This window comes from Struthio camelus, chromosome 4 (assembly GCF_040807025.1).
Source record: "Struthio camelus isolate bStrCam1 chromosome 4, bStrCam1.hap1, whole genome shotgun sequence".
NCBI lineage: Eukaryota > Metazoa > Chordata > Aves > Struthioniformes > Struthionidae > Struthio > Struthio camelus.
Genome location: NC_090945.1, coordinates 16,366,158 through 16,382,520, shown reverse-complemented (window position 1 = coordinate 16,382,520; position 16,363 = coordinate 16,366,158). Strand labels below are relative to the sequence as shown.

The window sequence follows — 16,363 nt, the reverse complement described above, 5'->3', positions numbered from 1 at the left end:
GTCTGAACCATAAATATAAACGATCTTTTTATTGGAAAGTAGCATTTTCCAAAGTGTTAGTTTCTCTGTCTCTTTTTACTTTTCCTTTGAAAAATTGTGGTTATTCTTCATCCTTCAGATGGTTCAGGACTATATATCCAGTACCTGAAGCATCATCTCCAGGATTCAGGATATAAAAAAAGGATTCTTATGCTAGGCTTCTGAATACACATTTGGATTCCTAAGTATCTGGTATCTAATTTTTCAGAGATGTTGAGCTTCTGCAGTTTCTAATGCTATTTAAAAACTGATAATTTAAAATCCAGAGCAGCACATTATCATAAGTAATTAGAAGGTATGGTGAGCAGCAATTTCAGTATTTCTCATGGAAGCATTGGATATGTGTGTCTGTATACAATGTATGCAGATGTTCACTTCTGCCCGGCAGTTTCTCAAGGAAATAGAACATCAAGAATATTGTAGAATTTTGTATTATTTATGCCAACTCTTAATCTAGCTGATATGTTCATAAAACAGTACTTTACGTTTGTATATCCACAGCTAAGCCCATCATTTAAGGACACTGTCCTCCAGAGGACATTCAATGTCACTTTACAGAATCCTATTGCTACTCAGATGAAGAATACTTTCACAAAAATGAGGCAGTCTACCATGAACCCCTCTGAGTCTACTTAAGAAATCTATGATCGTGAGTATTATTATATTGCTAGAAGCTTTTAAAGCTCAAGATAGATTATTCTGGTTTCCAGCATATGCTCCAAATTAGAAATACACCCATTCTTGTTTTGGGTATTTGGCTGGGAAGTGAGTGCCTTTATTTTGTGTGCTGAAGAAACCATTGCGGTACTCACAAACTCCCAGCTAAGCATTTGTATTTGTGCTCAGAAGGAATGATGTTTGGTTAAATAAATTTTAAAATTAATTAGAACCTTTCAGTCTTTGCTAAAGCAAATGATGATTGTGTCAGGGATGGGTAAAGAAGAATATATTTAATTTCCACTTGTTTCCAAATATGTATTTTCCTTTGTGGATGTAGGTGGAGGAACGGTGGTGAAAAATTACATACAAATGAAGTATAGATGGCAGGCTTCTCCACAGGTCGTTTATTTCCTCTAACAACTAAAACAATGAACTATCAATGTTGTGCTCTGTTACTGTGGAAACAATTATGATTATGAAGGTTATATTCTGCTTTTATTAAAAAAGAGGCAAAAGAAACTAACATTCAAGAATCATTTAATTTAAAGAGGCTAAAATAAAATGCAGAGATAAAGCAATATTAATTTTTGTTTGAGGTTTCACGTTAGAAATTGTTGATTTTAATACTCGCTCCCCGAGTTACAAACTTTTCCCCTAATAGTGTCTGTTGTACAGCATACTGTTACGTCTCTTAAATTACTGTAGGCTGAGGCATATCTTGTTTCTGTCCTATTAGAAGCCTATGGAAATGAAAAGGCATATCGAATCTGTATTTCTACTCTTGTGTTTTTTTTAAATTGACTTTGGATGCATTAATACTGGGTATATGATCTTTCACCCAAGTTGATCTGAAGTATTATTTCCCTGTTTACTTAGCAAGTTGCAAAACTAAAATTTATTTTCTTTTTTAGGTGGCCTAGTTTTCCCATCCTTTCTTTATTGTTCCTAAAAATCTACGTTAAGTTCCCACCTGATTCTAAGAAATGAATTGAAGCTCTCTTTCTTTAATCTTTCATCCCATGTCTGCAAATTTCAGTGACTATGAGCTGCAGTCAGCATTACTGGCCTGTCAGTTGAATCTCATATTGATGTAACTTATTTTCTTGGCATCAAACGTATGTAACTTCTGCTTGCACGCTGAACAACCATAAGGAAAGAAAGTGAGCATCTGGGGTTTGCTAACGGCGATAAATGGGGTGTGAATAGAAGGCGACTAGGAGTTTAACATTCTGGATATTAAGGTACATTGTGATTAAATCCAAAGTGCCTGGTAAACCTTTAACCTTCTAACTACGGTAAAGATTTTGTTTTAAATCTCCTCTTTGATGAATGGTCCGACAGTTCCTTCAGGCATGGTGGGTCTACTCAGAATCGTTGACTAGGAAGCAGATCATTCTGCAGCAGTAATGCAGGGCAGCATCTGTGCTCTGTGGGCCACCATGTACGCTCTGCTGATTTTGAATTGGCTAGTCATTGCAAGTAAAGAAAATTTGCAGCCAAGCAGGATAAGCATAGATCTTGATATGATTCACTAGTTACCTACAGTAACTAGATAAGTCTCTTGAATGCAATTTGACTGTAAAGAATTTTCTTCCTAATGAGTTAGAAAGGTTTTGAAAATGCTTCTTTAGTTCAGGTTGAGAAAAGTTCCATGTAATGAATCATATTTTTCTTTTTCCTCTTTCACACAGGATTTAATCCAGCATTAGTACCCGTTACTGACAGAGACAAGTGGAAAGCTCCTTCCGGAGGAAAAATTCCTTTCATGACAGTCTCCGCCAGCTGCTCAAAATGACTGTTCTTATAACCTCCTGATAAAGGAAAGCTGTTCTTGCAAGAACTTTTCTCCAGTCTAAACGTCTTCCTTCTTATCAGACATCTGATCTTCACAATACAATACTCCACTATTTCCTCAGTACAAATAAAATTACAAATACTAGGTTTTTCCCTTATTCTTTTCTTTTTTTAAGTTTCCTTGACATTGTGTAACTTTATAATTCTGCACAGTGTGAAAACATTGCTCTCTGTCTTCAGTATAGGGGATTAATTTACAGCCAGATTGGCCCAATGTAGCTAAAAACCCTGGTGAAAACGTAGAAAAGAAGAAGGGAAGACCTATAACAACCTCTTCACGTTTGATGCCTGTACAGCTTTTAAGTTGAGGAAGTACTTTCTTTGTCCCTTCTCCCCGAAGCAGTGAGACTGGTCCCCAGCATCCAGAGCCCCTGCGAGGGATTCACGGCTTGGAGAAAGATAAAGGTACAACACTGTCTATCTCAGATTCTGTATTTCTCTGACTCATTCAACCTCCCATCTGCCTACCTTTGATAGGAATTATGCTACTAACACCAACATTCATAGGTAGATTTTCCCCTATGAAATGGGGAGTGATCCCCGCATCACTGAATATTCAGAAACCCCATGTGCTCCGCTTCCTCACCGCTTCAGGGAGAGCCCCTCGGCAAATGAGGGGGCTCGGTTGTAAGAGCCAGGGGCTGCAGCAGTGTGGTGAGAGATGAGACTTATGAGTGCCATTCCTTAGCTATAGATAAAGGCTTTCCCATTATTAAAAACAGATTCATCCCCACTAACAAATATAATCAAGGGGAAGGGAAAGGCACCTGCAGAAGAGAGCTCCATCTGCTTGAGCCTGACACCGTGCTTTGGAAGTGCTCATCTCTCCTGTGACTGTCTATAGGGAAGCCATCCTCCTAAATTAGACAAATGGGATAAACCCGATAGAGAGAATACTGGAATGTTAGTTGCAATTAGCCTTTTTTTTTTTTTTTTAAGTGTTTATCAAAGAGAGTTTTTAATAGTAGAAAATAATGGATTGTGATGGTGGATAATGATACAAGTAACCCTTAATGTTGTGGCATTCCAAGTAGTGGTCTGCTATTGTTCTCCACTTTACCTTCAACATAGTTTTCCTTGTGCTTTATAAAATACTAAACTTAAAATATGGCATTGTCTACCACATAAAAGTGGAATCAGGCTTCAGACGGCTTTTTGTCTGAGCAATTCTCAGGATAGTGACTGCTCAAATATTGGAATTTAAATAATTAAAAAATAACCCAATGAACACAATTAACCATAGCAATTTGAAAATTCAGGCAACGTCTTTTCAGGATTTGTTATCTCACAAATTTCCAGTGCTAGAAAAATCCCCAAATGCTCTCATTGGAATAAGAGAATTCTCAGACTGCCAAAGCTATAGGATGTTTGTCTCTAACTCTGATGTTATGCACGATATTGTCTTCAAAGTATTGTTGGCCCTGAGTCTAGCTATCCTTTTCCGTTTTGTTTTTGTCATTAAAGCAAGTCCCAGATTTCATATGTGATGAATTTTCTCTGAACCTCTTCTTTGAGGAATACTGAAAAGTGTACCTCTGTAAACTACCGCTAGTTTTCATATTATAATAACAAGGAAGTAAACATACTAAATATTTAGCATGAAAATACTGTCCAATAACTTGCATGCTCTGCTCTGTTTGTCTTTTAAATAGATAACAACTGGAAAAGGGAATTGAGAACATTTTTCATGGAATACTCTGAGAGAATGACCTAGATATGTAGCTTAATAAGTTTTCTCCATCTTTATTGTCACTGATACCACTCCTTAGAGATGCTGGAGGCATCAGAATGAACAGTTGAAAGCAAGGAAGGAAGGAGGAAAAAAAAACCCCAAACCCCTAACCATCTAGCCTTGAGAAAAGCACATACTATTCTGCAATGAGGCACGCCCACGAGACAGACAGTGTGTGCTTAAATATATTGCATAAATGATCGCTCAGTATCTTTTTCGTATTGATATTTGTGCAGTGGGATACAACTAGGAAAAGAATGAAACCTTTAATAAATGAGAAATTTTGAAAATGGAAAATATGTTCATCTGTTAATTCCAACTAATACTGTGGAGTGCAGTGTTAAAACTGATTTTATATGGGTGCTGAATAGATGTAAACTGCTGGTCTTGGCAAAACTCCGAAAGCTAACTACCAATTAAAAAGTATTCTGCAATATATCATTGCAATGCTCAGCAATAAAGTGCCTTAAATTCGGGGTAGTCATTGATAACTCCTTTTTACCAGAACCTAATGAAGACAGTGCTTAGCTACTAATGCTCGGCCTATTACAAAGTCATTTTCACCAGTAGTAGCCGTGCAAAATTCATAGAGCAAAATAATTCATGAACTCCATTTAGTCAACACACTCAAAATGGGAGCGAAACTCTGCAGTTGTGGAAACATGTTTTGAAACATTTCTGAAAATGGAGCATTAATGAGAAATATTTTTCTTCTGTCTCTGAAAGAAAAGAAAAAGCTGTATGAAGGTAAATACTGTATTTATAAGACGCCTAGACAACACCCATTAGGGCACAGTCATCCTAATCTATTGGATATCTGTAGGTCTTAAGGTGAAAGTATTCTAATCAGCCATTGAGTAGGGATTATTTATTTTGGGTTTGTGCTACTTCACTTATCTGGTACCTGTGTCTTTGAAGTGCTGAGCATGCCTGCTTTGATTTTAAACGTTTCTGTTATAGCGAACACCGTAAAGAAGGAATAACATACAAGTTTCTTCGGACAGCAGCACTCATTATGTTAATGATGAGATCTAACAAACTGATGTTTGAATAGAAAGTATTCTTGTCATAAAGTCCATGTTAAGACTTAAGGGAATAGTACCATCATTCCCTTTATTTTTGTAAGAGCTGGTACCATTATGTGGAATGTTAGAAAAACTAACTGCCATGCACAATTAATAACTAATTGTAAAATCTGAGTTATGTTCACTTTTTTATTTCCAGAAAAGCATCTATACTGGTAATACTCAAAGCAGTCTTTTGATGTGTTTACTGTCAGTGACCGTTTTCCCCCTTGCTGTGGTGACTTCATGTGAAAGTTCAAAATGGAGCAGTGCAGGACCCACGTGGCAAAAGAACAGGTCAAAAGAGGTGTTTACGTATACAAGTGCTTATTGGACTGCACGGTTGTCTTTTGTGGCCTGAATTATAGTAAGAGTGTGTGAGTGTTGATGGTATGAAGAACAGTCCTGAGATATTTTCACAAGTGCATGGCAGAGGCAGGAATCACAGTGTACAGCAGCCCACAAAAGTCCTGCTGTTCCCTAAGGAAAGATCTGCCCTGAGTGCATGCTTCCTGATTTAAGAAGACAACTGGAGTAGACTGGTCTTTACCTGTTCTTCTGGAGCAGCTCTTCAGGGGTAAGAAATACCACTTGGCACCCAGCAGCTTGCAGTGCTTCAGAAGGTAAAGCAAGTTTTGTTTTTCTTTGCTGAACGGGCACGTGGTTGCACTGTGCCTTCTCCCTGCAGTTTTGAGTTTGCAAAGGGAAATATGTGCACACCACAATTGTGTGTACAAACGAGATAAAGTACATTCAAAGCATGCTGTAGGCAAAGCTTTGACTTTGATATCTGTGGGCTGAGAACTGGAACCCATGGTGCTGTGTGTTGCTGCAGTGGGTAAGGCTCTTTTCAATGAAGTTCATAAGCAAGTAGAACTCCTCCCGTCCTTGAAGGCTTTTCCAAAGGCTTTTCTCACGCCATGGTGATATACTGGAGTCTGTGTTTTGACTGGATGCTACCCTTTCAATTCCTGTGAGGTTCCCTTTGTTTTTTGTTTTTCTCTCCTGTCTCTGTTTTTGGTGCTTCAGGTACACAGGTGGGTTTCTATCCTGAGTATGCACCTTTCTTTTAAGTCATAGCTACAGCAGAATTTCTGTTAGGGTTTTTCAGGTGGTCCAGTAACAAGAAGAGAAGGAAGAAGAAGAATTGTTGTTTATTCTGTATTTTTCTTTGTCTGGGCTTAACAGAGTAGCATCATTAAAAAAAAAATTAAAGAACAACAAGTACAGGCTACAGTTACTATTATCTCAAAGCAGGTTGCAAGGTAAGATCATAATTATTTTGATTAGTTAGTTGAATTCCTGGTCTGTTAAACCTGGAGAAATCTATGTTTCTTTGCATCTGTGTTTGGAAGGCACTGGAGAGACTGGAGTACAGTACTGTGTTTTAATGTCCTTGAGAGATAACGGTGCAGTGAGGAGAAATTAAGAAGATGGTTTATGGAATCCAGCTCCAACTAGTGTGTTTGAGCTATGGTCGTAATTGTATCCACAGGAGTATCCTACGAATTTCTCTTTAAAAAAAAAAAAACAAAAAAAAAACCAGTGGTTACAGTTGCAGATATGATAGATTCATTTTCTGGAGGGACAAAACCAAGTCAGAACATTTTTGGAAGGCTTCCAGTCTAACAAGGGAAAAAGCTGCCTTTCAATCAGTTTCTGTTCAAGGATAGTCCTGGAGATTTGGGGCAGTGGCACAGCAGGGGACAATTCCATACATCAGCCTCTGTATTATCAGGCTAAATCAGCTAAAATATATGGCACTGCATTATCACAGCTTCCTTCTTCCTCGGAGGCCTTCCTTTCTGTGGATAAAAGCGGCTCGGGAGTCCAAAGTGCCGTGTTGCCACCCTTAGATGTGGTCAGGGCAATAACCAAGCTGGCTGGCTGGATTCATCGTTTCCCGGAGCCCTGCGCAGGCCCCCCAGCAGCGCAGAGTTCATTTCTGCTTTCAGCTGCTGCAGTGTTCCCTTGCGCTGGGCAGGTCGCTGGCCAACGCTGCCTTTCGTTCGTACGGTGGCAGCAGTCAGGGCGGAAGTTGTCTGTGGTGCATTTCTCTGTTTGTAAAAGTGATGCCCGTTGTACCAACTCTTGCAGCAGCCAGCGGTCTGAGCTGGAGTAAAATCACCAAAACCGTTGAGGGAAGGGATGAGGGGAGGAAGGGGAAGCAAACAGTTGGGAAAAAAACATCCTGACCTTGTAACAGCCGCAGCATTTTGCTTGAGCTTTGATACTGATTTTCAAGGGCTTTTTCTGAACCTTCAATTGTTAAAATTTCACCAGTCCGCAAAAGCAAGGATTACAGCTCAGTTTTTGTTCCGAGTTTTTGCTCTTAGTGACAAAGGGGCTGGGGGATTGTTTTAAAGGTAATCCCTGAGCACTTATCTTCGGCCTCCAGATAGCGCAGGGTGCTGCTGAGCAAGCAACCAGAGAGGATGTGTAAAACATATTCATTAGAAATGCTGACAGGCTGCAATGTAGTTCTGACCTCATGATTAACAGCAGAAAGAAAGAGGTTTGTGTGTGTGTGTGTGGGGGGGGGGGGGGGGGGGCAAATTTTTAATCTCTGCCCAGGAGTTACATGAAGAAATCCTGTTAGAAGGAAAAGGATCTTAGCAAATATGATCCACACATCACTTTGAAAATGTCCCCTTTTTAACACTTTATGAGAATGATGTCAAACCACACTGTCAGTAAATGTAAAACAAAATAACGTATGTCACAGTAATTTCCACGCAAAATTAGGTTAAAATGCCTTAGCTGTAATTTCAGGAAGGTCTAGGTGTACTGGGGATTAAAACTTCAAATCCTTCTCTCCTATATTTAACCTCTGTTATTTGTGCTGATTTTTGAAAAATCTTCGTGAAGTGCCATGGCACAAGTTGTGGAGGCAAACGCAGTTGCTACAGGTGCTATATATTTAGCACCTAATAAAAAATGGGGTATTTTCTTCTAAAATCTTTTAATTTTTTTTGACAGAGAACAGTCAAGACAATGCAGGAAGTTCTACTAGTGAAAAGTCTCTGCACGATCTCAGCAATGCAGAATGCTGGTGTCCTTGTCCCAGGGCATGACTTTCAGCTTGTTCAAGCCGACTCTGTGAAAGAAAGGTGTGTTTTGTACTGGAAGTCTCTTAACTCTATAGGTAGGACACAAAGTCCGAATCCTAAAGCATATTAAGCTGAGAGACCCAGATGCAGGTACTTCAGCTCAGGAGGAATTTTACCGTAAGTGGTTACCTGTAATCCATCAAAGCAACAGCTTAAAGATGGTTTCAGGTGGTATGAAAAGCTAGATCACAGTAGGAACCTTTGGAAAGCTGTTTAGCTGAAATTGTTATGAAACCCAGATTTTAAAATTAAAAAACATATTTGTAAACAATCCTAGTGTATCATTTGAGCACAACTGTTTTCGCACACAGGGTTTTAAAATTAGCATACCTTGCCATATTGCATTAAAAATATCAGTACACAAGAGATGCTACTTGACTTCCCAGAGGCTTGCATGGACAGTGCCTTCCAAATGTTTCCAGAGCTCTGGGATACCAAAGCTCGGCTCTCTCAGGTTGTCAGTAGTCAGGGGCAATGCTCTCGGTGAACTCCAACGAGTAGTAAATAAATCTCTTTGCATTCCTATAGCTTTTCCAGCCTTTTCTCCAAGATTATTTTTAGTAAGAGTAGTAGTTTAATACTAGGAGATCTGCTGCATAGTTATCTTATGACCTTTATTTTGAATGCAGTTAATTATGGAATTTGGGGGTTTACCCATTTTGCTTCTTTTTCCCTTTGTGTAGCAAAGTGTTGTTATAAAGAGTTTAATTAAGTGAAAATGAATGTTGGCTTGCAATGTTGCAAAAGGTTGCTATGCACCAATACATCATAATTAAATGCATTTAGTGTAATAGTAGGAGTCATTTACAGTCAAGTTGTTCATAACAAATGTTAATTGTTGCCCTAAATGACAAGCTCTTCCAATTATAAGGAAAACAAACCAAAGCCTAGTTTTGCTAACCAACGGGATGTTTAGATTACAGAGCACATTGGTCTTTTATTCGTGAGCAGCTATTCAAACTGGTAAAAAGGTACTATCTGGGGTGCCTTGAAGGGTTTGAACATGCCTTGTTTTGATGAAAAATGATTGCTCGTTGTTTCAGTGAAATGTAGTTATAGTTAGGGCAGTGACATCTCATAAAATGCATCGAAGATGCCCCAGGGAAAACTTCACTGCTTAACTGTATAGGGCAAACCACTTGAAATCATAATATGGACTGTATGAACACTGCACATTACGAGATAAGAATTAAGACGTTTAAGGTTCAAGTGTGTGCCCTTATAGTATGCAGTGAGTGCATCCACTGAAGGCAATGGGATTATTCAGCTGAGTAAGTACCACACTGTTGCAACATTAATGAAACATATTTTTTTTTAAAAAGGCAATTAAATTTGTTTGCAGTTTGTGAATCACTCTTTGCTTCCACATGTGTGCTTTTAAATAATGATGTGTTGCGGTGCAAGTCAAAATATTTACGCAGGAAGGACTGCCCGTCCTGTCTGTAAATGCGAGGGAGTCTCTGTGGCAGAATGCACTTTTGCAGGTGTGTACCATATACTGGGGCATTGCCAGAGCGCGCACAAGGAAGGACAACAACCGCTGTATATCTAGTTTTCGTTATTCTGTGGAAGAGGCTATGCTGCTGTTCCTTCCCCCTCACCACCACAACCCCTATGCGCACACATACTTTTCTAGTGAAGAACTGATCATTAGAGCCAAAAGGAAGGGCACAAATCTGCTTTCACTGCAATCGGTCAGAACACTGTCAGCATCTCCAATAGCATTGATTTAAACTCAGACTTTGGGGATATGTGTTAAAAGAGGAAAAATGCTGCATGTGCAAATGTTGCAGTACAAGGAAATAAAGAGGTGAGGAGACATCGATGATATAATTCTTGGATTCTTCTGAGTCCTATTTACAGACAAGAAACAAGAAATGCTTCAGTATAGAGCTACGAAAACAGGCATTTAAAATTAGAATTATTTTATTTCTGTATTTATTGGTCTCAGTTCTTCCAGTCTTCACAATAAACAATTCTGGGAGAGAGGGATTAGAAGCAGCTGCAGGCCTCTGTGATCTGAAGGGCACAGTAGGAGTATAGGGAATTTAAATATCATTCATTTTCTTTTCTCCTCCTTCCCTTCTCTTCCCCCCTCCCCCTTTGCCATTCCACACGGGAAACAATCAGTCATTCACAGCCACGGACAATGACCCCCTACCTTTCACAGCCCGTATCCCAAATACCTTTGGCAACGCAGACCTGGGCTCCAGCTGACTCGGCACTGTTGGAAGTCACATTTCGCGCTGTAGGACACTGGGACTCATGAATCATGGGCTTGTACTGTACACTGAGCGCCTTCAATCAGTTGTCAGAAACACTGATTGACCACTGTCTGAGCACTCTGTATACTTCCACTTTTGTTTTAATGCCTTTTCAGCTTTCACAATGAGCTTATGGAACCTCACTGGAATCAAGTTCCTTTCTGATTAAAATGTCTTTTCTTTAAATCCAGCTTTGCAGCAGGGATACCAGCCTAAAAGGGCCCAGCATGGCACAGATGCATTTCCGATGATTTATACACCTTCGCTTCCTTGATGATTATCCCAAATATATCTTGCTGGTATTTTCAGCCATGATTTAGGTACCCTTTACATCCATATAAATCTTCAGGCCAAGGAGAAAATTAGCCAAGTCCACACATTGATCTTGTGAGGTAAATTGTACCTAGGCAGCAGGGGCTCCATTGATAAACAATGAAGCAGTGCAGATAACTTGCCAGTTTACTTTTAATCAATGCTGCTTCTCACAATGTATTATTCCGGCAATGGGTCTAAATCACTGCGCGCTATAACAGTTGTTTTCAAAACCTTTTAATATAATTGGAAAATCTTCCTTTCTACTGGTAATAAACACTCACTAAACTGTCTGCACCTAATTGAGCTGTAGTAATTTATGTGAGCTCCCCACTGCTTTTTCTCCCTTTAATCAGGCAGGCTGCTTTATGTCTTTAACTAATGAAACCTAAGACTTCACCAAGTAGAGCTGATCAAATGTCACTAGTGAATAAATCTTCATTAACATTGGCATGTCCCGCATCCTCCCCGTGTCCTACTTCATCATTAACTCAAAGCAACATCATCATAGGAAGGTGATGGCCGCTACTTTATTTATACAAATAATCAAGCAGTAGTCATTAATGTCACACCAAATCAGAAAGTGGACGGATAAAGTACTGGAGCTTTTTGTTCAGGCTTATTAATAATGAGTGCACTGATGATTTTTTCCTAGAAAGATCTCAGCACCCTAGACGTGCACAAGGAATGCCACCAACTGCCAAGTACATTCATAGGTTTTCCTTGTTAAAATAGCTATTCACATCAGTCCTTTTCACTCACAGAAATAAATATGCCCCCACCCCTATCAGTGCCTCTCAGAGGTACTCAAAATGGGTTTGGTAGCAGAAGCCGTACGACCAAAAACTCGATAGTGCAAGAAATGCTTATTTAAACCAGTGAGAGGTGAATGTTGAATGTTGTAACAGGATTAGTGATAGGCAAAGGTGTCTGGGCCCGTAGGTGCCAGGTCACAATGACAGAAGCGTGGAAGGAAGCTTTTTTTGGATTTTCTGCATTGACTTATGTGGCTGTCTTATGCACAAAAAATGAGGTGTCTGAGGAAATGCTTGCAATACCAGTTGTGGGTATTTCAGTAGGCTCTCAGGATTAATGCCGCTGAGAATGGTTGATTCTGTATTTCCTTTCACTGAAAAGTCAATGGGAGGGAATAATTTTGAAAGTCTGTGTGTGGCTCTTTGAACACTTAGGAAGTGGTAAAAGACAAAAAAAGCTAAGAATGTGAATACTGTTTTTTTTTTTAGGGAGAAATGGGATGAGAGATGAAAGTTGTGAAATATGTATTGGAATGGCCCTGGTGGGAGAGGGGCCTTGATGACAAAGACTTTAAGGTAATAAACTGGACAAAAAGAAGCCAAGGAACAATTCATGGTGGCTGGTGATACAGTTTGAAAGGATGAAGAAGAAGGTAATTTTAGCAGTGGAATTCATCAGAGTTTTGGAGTGTGTCAGCAAATGAAGGTAGGACAAAGATGTTGGCAGAGGTGCATATACACACACTCACACACTTTTACACAGATTTTGCACAGAAAAAGTGCTGTGATTTTGAAGATTCAGTAGAATCAGATCTGACCTGGCTTGGCATATTCCTTGAAAACCTTTCTGAGCAATTTTGCAGAGTGCATAAGTTGATTGTCTTGCACCTGCAAAAGTTGGCAATGCTGCGATATATTTTCTGGCAGACTTTCTGTATGTGTGCGCAGATAAGCATGTAGCGCATCTGAATCTTTCATAAGTGCTCTTGTGAAGACCCCTCTGGTCCATTTTACTATCAACGGTTTTTGATTGTGTGGGGTGACAACAGTTGAGTCAAGGTGAGGAAAAAGGAGGCACGGCAAGGATGGATAAAGCAATACTTTTATATGGTGTGGATGCAAAGTAAAGGAAAACTTGAGACTTAAGAGCAAGAGAGGAAGCATTTAGATTTTCCTTAGGCCTTTGTCTGCTATTTGCAGTTTTTTAAGCATTTGCCTAGGTGTAAATTTTCCCGTGGTTAATTAATATTAGCTCCTGGAGTGTATTTGACATTCGTCAGTTGGCCTTCCCTCCTGGAAAAACTACATAAATTCAAAGTAAGTCATAGTGGACTTTGGACCGTAGCTCAAGTCTTGCCAGTTTTCTTTGCCAAGGTAAGATTTTAGCTAGAGATAGCTCTACTCACTTACATTTCTGAGGGTTTTATTATATTGAGTGGCTCTACTACCAGAAAGCAAAAGGAAAATTCACAGGAGATGTTTCATACTATACAAATTAGTCAGGTTCTATAGTTGTTTTATTCACAAAAATAGTATCAGTACAAATATATTCTGATTGACTGCTAAGGGAATATTGTCTAAAAGGTGAAGATGAGAGAAAGTACCTTTTTGGAGTATACTTGGAAACGCAATAACAAATGGAGGTGTAAAAAGAGAGATACCTACTAGCCTGTGGTTAATGCTGTTCGTTTGTTGGGCTGAATACAACGTCTGTCAAGTGTGTTCCAAAAGGGCTTGATTGTAGTATGGAAATCATTTCTCCCTGAAGTACGTACAGTAAGTTGGGTTCTTGAAAGCACTGTTAACTAACGTTATATTTAGCCTCGTACGCTGCGTCTCTCAGTAGCTAATGTTTCTTCTCGGCAAGAAAGATGTAGGGGGGAATCCTGCAGTCAGTGCTGAGTAAGGCTAACTACATGATCTGTGAAGGAAAAATAAGCCCTGTGTTATATGTATTCCATCATAAGAAAGGAAATTATCCTACTTTCAGATACTCAGTATATGTACATACACTAGTTGAAAGAGGTTATATGCGTGTTTTCTGAAAAATGGACATCACAGAATTCCATTCATATATAATTCACTTTTCTGGACTATTATCTCATTTTTAAAGAGGGCATCCAGCGTATCCTATAAAAAATGCATATGGTCCATTTAGGCCAATTAACTGCAAGTCACCTCTTTTCTTTCTTTTCTTCCGGTTTAGCCTATTTGATATGGAAAAGATACTCTGATCAGCTTAGGCATGCATGCAAACAGAATCAGCAGAACAGGGTGTGCTTTACACTTCACTCTGCGTGACTGGAACCTTTAGGTCAATGGCATGTTTTTATTTCTTTTTCGGTGGTGGGCCAGAGGAGAGCATGAAACTGAAGATGCTCAAAAAGCGTTTTCCACTGCTGCTCCTTGATACACTATCCTCCGTAATATAAATGCTACAATAAATCATACTTTCTGTTTGTTCCATGTCTTGGGTTCGATGTGCAGCATGCTCTGTGGAACTGGCTTTTTTATTTTGTTTCAGCGAAAACTGGTGAATATGCTGCATCCTGCTTATCTGATTGTTTGTTCTGCTCAGCTAAGCAAACCATGCAAGTGTGTCTTAACTAAATTATTTGCTGCAAATCTGTACTGGTGTCATTCTGGTAAAAATTCCTCCATCTGTTTTGTGTTACTCTCTTTCTTGTATCCTTTTTCACACTCATTCATTAAGAATGGTTGAAAACAAAAATAATCATAAAAGCAAGTTTTATACAGCTTCTCCCTGCAAGCACCTCTGATCTAAATGCCAAAGCATTTTAAGTAAGAATAGGCCTCCCTGACCTAAACAGAATTTATTACGACAAGCAGCCTTCTTGGCCTTGAAGTAATCTCCATTCAAATTAATAGAATGAGAGAATTACCAATTTTAGACACACGCACGCATCTAACTGTCAATTAATTTCCTCAGTTTTAAAGAACTGGACACAAGAAGTTACCAAAGTTCTGTTTTTGATCAGGAAAAACTGCTACAAGTCGTTCACTTCCTTAATTGGACACATTTAAAACCCAGCCACAGGCAATAAACTGTGAGCAAGTTTGCTGGGAACAACAACTGAATGGTGAGACTGGGAGGACTGGAAAGAATCGGAAACCAATTTCAAAAAAATTATGCAGCTTCTAATAGTTACTTATTTCTCTGAGTTTCTGAATTGCTCTGAGAATCCTTTGCTAAAGCTTCGTGGGACCTGAGTATAGGAAGGATTTCTCAGCTGGCCTGTGAAACTAACTGTGTTTAAAAACTACAACTGAGCTGTCATCAGGCAGTTGTCCTGGTGACATGTCACCAGGAGGTGACATGGACCGCATGGATCGTCCTGACAAGGAGGAAGGAACGCTTCTTTTGGGTAAGACATATCATCAGCCCAACAGTATAAAGATAGTTGGGTGAAAATTTGCAGGACATTGTTGCAAGGTACTCTGGAGTTTTATTTTTTCTGATTTAATGCCATGCCCTCAGCTCAACGTTTCATGTTTTGTTTTTCCATGATATCGTGGAAAAAATATGAATTCGGCTTCAAAGAATGCAATGCTGTGAGATGCTCTCTTTCCTAATCAAAACGGTATTGTTCGGCTAAGAGCCTTGCTTGCAAATGGATCTTTAAAACAAGTGTCACTGAATTGGTGTCACTGAATTGGTGTCGCTGTTACTTAAAGCATTGCTTCAGTTGCAAAGATACTGAGGAAATCAGCTGATGAAGGAATATCTTCTAAAAGATATAAATGTGGTTGTCTGATTAAGAAGAAATAGAAGTCCCATTTTGTGGAATTGTCATTTCTCAAGACAAGATGAAGGTAAATGAGCACTGCCTGGACCTAAACCTAAAGATAATTTACCTCTTATTTTCCTTCTGAAAAACTTCTCAACAACTTTCTAGACCTGCAGGATTACTTCTTTTACTTCAGAAATAGAATGAAAAATGAATCCCGTAGTGTTATCTTGGCTTAAAAGTAAAACAAAATCACATCTCTGATCTCTCACAAAAGTATTTGCCTTTTCGAAGCTAATTTCTAGTGAGACAGGAGATAACCAGTTAATTCTTGTTAACTAACTGATGACTTACTGGTCTCTTTGGCAAAATCAGAGATGGGCTCCAAAATTTCTTATACGAACTGTCACAGATAATATTAGTTTTGTTGTGTGGGAGGAAGAGAAATTAACCGGTAAGTTTGGATCTGGGTCTGAACTGATTTGAAGAGGCTGGACATGCCAATCGGTGCACTGCTTTGGTTCCATATAGGGATAGAAATCTGTTATGAACATCTAAATCTAGATGGCAGGTTTTTGTATTGTAGGCAGTGGTCTGAGATCCATTCAGAGCAAGGTGAAAACATAATAATCAGTAATCTCTTCAATGGAAATTTTTACGTGGTACAGTTAGTAATGATAAGTGACCTCCAAAAGGGTAGGAGGTTGTTTTTACTTTAGATATCACAGTCTAAACAGCTTTTATCATCTTTGCCTAAAGAAGCCAAATCTCTTGATTCTGCCAGATTTTCGCAGAGAATAGGCTTTCTCAGAATATTTTTGATT

The 16,363-nt window shown here is 39.1% G+C and overlaps 1 protein-coding gene across 4 annotated transcripts in view; it reads left to right on the top strand.

Moving 5' to 3' along the window:
- Positions 1–4,764, top strand: part of STPG2 (sperm tail PG-rich repeat containing 2) — a 233,848-nt gene extending 229,084 nt beyond the window's left edge. The window contains exons 11-13 of one of the 4 annotated variants that reach the window (XR_011140839.1): positions 541–688; positions 2,391–2,958; positions 4,206–4,571. Coding sequence is in view for 2 of the 4 variants with exons in the window: in XM_068941604.1 (XP_068797705.1) it covers positions 541–675 (135 nt within the window). In the remaining 2 variants the exon portion in view is untranslated. Of the gene's footprint in view, positions 1–540; positions 689–2,390 lie in introns of all 4 variants that reach the window. The other 3 variants (XR_011140840.1, XM_068941604.1, XM_068941605.1) reach the window with 3 other exon arrangements.
- The last annotated feature ends 11,599 nt before the right edge of the window (positions 4,765–16,363 follow it).